Genomic DNA, 6,856 nt, shown 5'->3' with positions numbered 1-6,856 from the left:
ACCACATTCCTCGAACAAGATTGATGTTAAAGACGCAATCAAGGGAAGCAATAGGCCACCGGATGTCAACAACACGGGGAAGGGAACTAACATATAAAAGGAAAGGGATGCTCGTTGTACCTGTTTGGGCTTTAAAAAGCAGAATCGGTATCTCTTAGGGTGTTCAGTCTCGACATGTCCCACAGCAGGAGCTTTTGCGATACCTTTAAAGGGGTTTTGAGCTACAAAAAGTCAGTGTCGGTAATGTGTTGCTTTAGAATTGGTACCTCGTAGGGGTAAAAAAAATTTCAAGTGACCGCCACAAAACAGGGTTCTTTATAGTGGTTCTTTTCAAAATTTCCGACGAGTAGCCCCGTCCTTTTTATATGGGAGTGCCCCCCCCCCCCCCGAGTTAAAAATTGGCAAATGGCCTTAAAATCTGACACGCCCATGGATTTACCCTAAAAGCTGCTCTATTTTGACGCTTTCTTCTACCTCAATGAAATAAGGCAGCTACCAAGTTGCCACACCTATAGTTGCGTTAAAACGATTCACGTGAACACGCGCATCAAGTTGTTTTAAAGAAGACACCGCTAATGAGATTAAAACTGTTCGCAAAGGATGCTTTAATTATTTTAATCCACTTAAAAATTAAAACCCCTAGAGCAATCCTCTTCCGTTTTATTTTTAGTCTTCCGGATTACTGCCAACTAGGCAAATTTTCACGTACGAGTTTCGCACGAGGACAATATTTGTTAGACAATATTTCTTACTCTATGTACGGCGAGCGTTCAGCTGCTGTTGATTGCATGATCAAACATAGGTCATTGGTCCTACTCTCTAAGAGTATTACTGCTACTCCCCAGCCCTTACAGAATGATTGGGTAGGGCGTGTGGGCCGCTTCCCAAAGCCTTAAACCCTAGTAAGATCAAAATCTGCGATTTTCCCTACACCATATTTATGACCTGAACAAAAATTCGATACCCTTTATAAGACCTGACACTCAATTCAAGACTAGAGTGCAAAAACCAAACCCTATTTGAGACCAAAATGGCCAAAATCGATACCCTATAATTTCTGACCACTGACGGCTAAATAAACCATACCCTTTGGGGCCGCACATACTTACATGGGCCATATAAGGGAATACCCCCGCCCTCCCAAGTCCTCTGATGCCAAGAGGCAGATAAGGCCATAAAACAGTAACAGTAGAAAACTTACCTAATAAGTGTATACAATAAATAATGCTCTCTAACCGGCAAATTTGTTTCCATTGATATAAACTGAGAAGTACCTTGTGTTTATTGGTCCATTTGTCCAACCCTGAACTTTATAAACATCGAAAAGGTTCTAGCATACTCGTGACGGCAAAAACTAGCGGAAACAGAACTTAAGTTCCTATACAAAAAGCACGCGCATTTATTCTGGTGATGACTAGAACAAGACTGCGCTGTCATCAATGCGATCTTTAAAGTTGAGAAGGTGGTATATTTTCACTCTCGAAGACGTAATAACAACATTCTTATCATATGACAATTGCTATTGACATCATACAGTGTTACACTTCAGGGGTGCAAATTAATCATTTCCCGAGAATTTCTTCTGATAATTGGTTCTCAATTCATACATGACTTTGAACAGGAGATGCTTGTTTGCGTCTATATCGTTTTCGAAATAAAGCCCTAGTTGTAAAGAACTTATTTAACAGCTAAAACCGTTTATGTGCAGCCCACCGCTTCCGTCCAGCCCCCAACATCGCAATCCTTTCGGTAAAATGAGATCATCAGGCTTTTCGAACAGACGAGATATGATCCTTCGTTAAAGGTGAAAAGGTGAAACAAAACTATTTCTTGGTTATCGCGTATTACTGCGCTCCTGGTGGATCGACAGTTTCCAATCCTCTGTTTGTTTGATCCCATTCCACAGATAGTAATTAATGCACGGATCTGGCGACCTCCGACAGCTGCTAATCTCACCGCTGGTTAAGTGAGGAATTTCTCCCGAGGTTTCTTCGATAAGCCGTTTGAAGGAACTGTCACAAATCTGCTATACGGAACACACGAATCCTAAATATCTGTTGTAACTCTGCGAAGATTGGATTTCTGGAGTTGTGGATGAATTTCTGAAGAAAAACGACTACCGAAGCGATGAAGACACCATCTGCTCTGGTCAAGACACTGCTATTGATTTTTATCACACTCCGGATCATCGAAGCGCAGGGTAAGTGCCCATTCAGGTATTTTATGACTGAGTAGTTCGTCATAAACAGCACATGACAAATGGTCTGTAAATTTTATAACTTGGATTCTGTCACTGTAGAAGTTGACGCGACATAAAATTAAATCAACGTTTCGAAAGATCTTGCAATTGCATCTGGCCGTCGATTAGAGCAGCGGATTCGTCTTTTATTTAGATCACGAGGAAATATATATAAGCTTATTTATGACGGCTTCAGCTGTACTCTGATCACAGAGATTTTCTTTGTTGTGTTTTCATCTCAGTTGAAGGTGTCAACGAGCGGCGAGAGACGAAATCGCAGCGGTTTTCTGACCTCAGTAAGTCTCAAGGGCGACTCAAATGTACCTGTTGTGTTTCCAACATCTTCGGTTTCTCACGGACTTAAGTTTGGTAGCGAGTCCTATGAATACTTTGAACCACAGCGTAATCTTTGTTCTAAATTAAAGACATGAAGGAATGCAATAAATCTGTGATTAACTCTCCTTGGGACACCAGACCTCCAACGCGTGCTGTTTCGCTTTAAGTATACTTTTTTGTTTGAAATACCATATAAAAAAACACCCTAGAAGAGTATATCACTCTCTACAAACCGTAATTGACGTATTCGTCCGCATTCGATGTTCGAGTAGCCTCCGACCCTCCGACGCAGAAGTTCTTCTAGCTCGTCACGCAATTTTTCCTCCCAAAAATTGCGTGACGAGCCATTAGATCGCCTGAGAGGAGGCTAGTGTTTCTTAATAAATGATTCAAAAGTTATGATCGGCGCTTTTCTTCAACCTTTTCTGCCAGTTAAACTTCAACTTCGTGCGGGAATTTTGTTGAATTGGTGGTAAACACTTATATGGGATTTAAATCTTAATCTTTTAATTAAGATTTATTGAGTGGTTACTTTTGGAGCGCTGAAACTCCGTCACGCAATGTTGCGTGACAAAAGGCCTCCCAGAACTAGGATTTTCTTGGGGAACACCTTACACTCATGGTTCATTTATTGATCCTTCTCTGTTACTAATAAGTCACGTTACAGGTTGAAAATATTGAAATAATGTCGGAGTCAATTCCTGTAATGAGAGTTTGGCTTGTTTAACGCGACGTCTCAAATTTAATAGACTACGAGTGGTCCCTCTTTCGCTTGGTCCGTTGTGCGTGACGCGAAAGAAAACCGCGAGAAAAAAATGCCCGCACGAAATCCTGGTCACGCGGCCATTTTTTTCTCGCGATTTTCTTTTGCGCCACGCACGACGGATTAAGCGAAAGAGGGACTACTCGTAGTGTATCTCAAATAGGCTCGATTACCAGCCGCTGTTCGGGATGAGGAACGAAAATCGGACTGGAGAGAGCGGCGGAAATCGACCCTACGCCTCAAAAGGCAGTCAAAAATCACTGGGCAAAATCAGGACTGAGAAAAATATTCCCAAATCACTCCTCCCCTTACTGAGACTTCCTCCAAGATGTTTGTTGTTGATCATGAAAAATACTAATCTCCATTTGGTGCAAAAATATATAAACAGCCTCCTTTGGGCGCGAAAATATGTTTGGATATATATCCGCGGTCGTTATCTGCTCCGAAAACTGTGAGTTTCGTGGAGCAGATGATGTTCAAGGACAAATACCCGAGCATATTTTCTCGCCAAATAGAGGCTATGATGTTTACTATCCTTCAAATATTTTTCGCAACACGCGGGATTTTTTGAAAATTAGGGAACATCACTTGGATATTCCCCAGTTTTAGCTGGGGCATATTCATTCACGTGACGCATTTAGACCAATCGCGTGCAAGCGAAAATATTTGATGGATTATAACAAAGATACTTGTCCATGGACATTATATTTTTCGATATGCGAACAGAAAGGAGCTTTTTTGCCGGGAGACCTCTTTTGCAAGCTGTTTTTATCGCTTTTCAATAAGATTTATCGTCGGTTCCAAACGTTTTGTTATGATGTGATGATTTCCAGTCCGTACCGCGCGCTCTCGAAAGTTTGTTTACGTTTTTTGTTGAACATTTCGCGACTACTTACATGAAGAAAGTTCAAAGATTCATCTCAACCGCCATTATGGACGCGAAGCTTTATGTTTCGTTCTTTCTCATATCACTTGATGAAACAAATTTGCAGCTCTAAAAATCAATGAAGCAGTTGGAAAAAGAATTCGAAAGGCCTCAAAGTAAAGGTGTGTGGTTCGTAACGAGTATCATCGATTCGCATTCCATCGAGTGAGACTTATAAACATTAGGGTGCTGAGACTGCGCAGTACGGACTGGAAATCATCTTTAACAATTTGATAATTGGGATTAAAACTAAACGCGCGATATTAAAACAAACATTTTCAGAACTGGGAAAAATCAATTGTAACTGAAGAGGTTAATCTCCTTTGCAGCCGTTATACGCGCTGACTGCAAAAATAGATTACATGTAGGATACTTTCGGATATCCCGTAACGTTTTCAACAATAGCGTGGGAGAAAAGTTTCTGATGACAATAACAGTTCATGTTGACGCTGTCGTTGCTGCTATTGTCGTTGTCGTTTTTTTTTTGTTTGTTTGTTTGTTTGTTTTTCCTTTTTTTGTTGGTGAAGATATTTTTCTTTCAGCTGTTGTTAGGTGTTTCTGCATTCTGGTCCCTAGCAACCGAGAACCTTTATTCCCGCTGCTGACTAAAAGAATCACGGCATGTGGGCACGAGAATGATTTTTTTTGTGTGTCACTTTTGATGATGCTGTTGTTTCAGTTCTTGTTGTTTTCGTTTACAGTTACAAGTCGGATAAGGTTTGGAGTATGTCCACCAGTCCCAGAGCGAACTGACTGTCCTTCATTGGTTTGGGATGACTGCACTTGCGACACTGACTGCCCTGGCACGAAAAAGTGTTGTCTTAATGGTTGCAATTATGCATGCCTTGAAAGAGGTAAATATGTTCACTTTCATCAATCAAGTGTGAATGACTTATTTTTGTATTATCAAGCGCATACCCTTCTTTCCTGGAGCCTAGAGAGAGATTAAAAATTGCGAGAGCTCCAAAAAAATTCTCTCTCCAGTTTGCACGCGACAAGAATGCGTAGAAAGCTCTTCGTACAGAAATGCTTGCTACGCAAACTATCGTTTTCGTTTTTTTTTTTTTTTTTTGGTGCTTTACTACCTGATTCTATGCTTATTAAGAGCGGTTGTGAATTGGTTTTCTTTCATATGTGGTTTTCCTTTCTTTCTTTTAAGCCGACGGAGTATCTGTCAGAAACAAAGCTGATGTGGTCTTTATAATGGACTCGTCGGGAAGCATTGGGCCCGAGGATTACAATCGCGAAAAGGAATTCGTCAAAGATCTCACGAATGTGTTCCGCATCTCTCCGACGGAGGCACGAGTCAGCACGATCATATACAGCGACGACCCAAAGCTCATGTTCGACTTTGACACTTACAACGACAAACCAAGCATTAACACTGCCATAGATAACCTGGAATATTTAGGCAACAGAACACGCATCGACAAAGCACTGGCACTAGCAATGGAGATTTTTTCCGCTTCTCGTCCGTCCGTACCGAGAATCGCTTTCGTCCTCACCGACGGAAAACAGACAGAAGACTTTGACGCGAAGCCGCTGGACGTAGCGGTCCGACCACTACACGACCTGGGAGTTCAAGTTTACGTCATCGGAATTGGTGTTTACATTGACATCAATGAGTTGTATCTCCTCACCAGAAGACGACAGGACGTGTTCTTTGTGGACTCTTTTGAGAAGCTTTTACAACAGACATATCGCATTGTGAATCAAATTGACAAGTACGGTGAGTTGTTGTTTGAATTGCTGTGGTTGTATTCGTTCTTTTTCTATTCGAGAAGCACCATAATAGCTGATTAACTTTAGAATTATGACCATTTAATCGTAAAAAATAGTAGACACTTCGTTGCTTGCTTGCTTTGACGTTAATTGAGCACACCTACGGCTAACTAATGACGATATGTTCACTATCAGCAAAAAATTAAAAAAAATTTGCACCAAGAACCAAACTTTGTGCTTATGCTATGCTGAAGTTAATGCAACATCAATTCAAATGTCGCTACATAGTTTAGCCTCTTCTTCTCATCAAACTCAGCACAACGGTTCTGCTGAAGTGACTGCTCTCTACACATTTGATGCTTCTCCGGGAGTAGAGGCAATAGTTTAAGCTATGTCATCGTATTTTTTATAAGTCATATTCTACACGTACAAAATTACTTTCACATTGTAGGATCAAACTGATTGGTAAAAAAAAAATATACCAAAATTAGATCAACCCAAAATTATCAAGCATGGCCCCGACTATCAGGGCAGAATGAAGAAACTTGAAAAAAATAGCCATGTTTTTAATAGACACTGTCCGGGTCCAGACTCTTTGAAGCTAAGATTTGAAAAGGCTGTTATTTTCATCTCGAGTTGAATTCTTTACTTTCTAATAAAAGGTGAAAAAACGTTTGAAATAAAGCTAGCTACAACTTGACATTAATAAATATCGCCTCGCATACAGTTGCTGCTCTTGACACGTTATTCTCAATTCTCTTGTTTGTTTGTTGGGTTTTTTTTGGTTTTTTTTTGATGCAGATCCAATCCCGCCTTTGGAAATCACAGCGGACATGTTGTTCCTGCTTGATTCTTCATCAGCGGTACCCGA

General features: G+C 40.7%; 1 protein-coding gene across 2 annotated transcripts in view; it reads left to right on the top strand.

Annotated features, from left to right (window-relative positions):
• Positions 1-390: 390 nt before the first annotated feature.
• Positions 391-6,856, top strand: part of LOC145486574 (uncharacterized) — a 54,194-nt gene continuing 47,728 nt past the window's right edge. For both annotated transcript variants that reach the window (XM_081465261.1, XM_081465260.1), the window contains exons 1-4: positions 391-2,200; positions 4,965-5,117; positions 5,423-5,992; positions 6,787-6,856. The exon at positions 6,787-6,856 is cut by the window's right edge and continues 497 nt beyond it. In XM_081465261.1, the coding sequence (XP_081321387.1) occupies positions 2,128-2,200; positions 4,965-5,117; positions 5,423-5,992; positions 6,787-6,856 (866 nt within the window). In that variant the 5' untranslated portion in view covers positions 391-2,127. The remainder of the gene's footprint in view (positions 2,201-4,964; positions 5,118-5,422; positions 5,993-6,786) is intronic.

Source organism: Orbicella franksi, chromosome 5 (assembly GCF_964199315.1).
Source record: "Orbicella franksi chromosome 5, jaOrbFran1.1, whole genome shotgun sequence".
NCBI classification, from domain to species: domain Eukaryota; kingdom Metazoa; phylum Cnidaria; class Anthozoa; order Scleractinia; family Merulinidae; genus Orbicella; species Orbicella franksi.
This window is presented reverse-complemented; position numbering and strand designations above follow the sequence as displayed.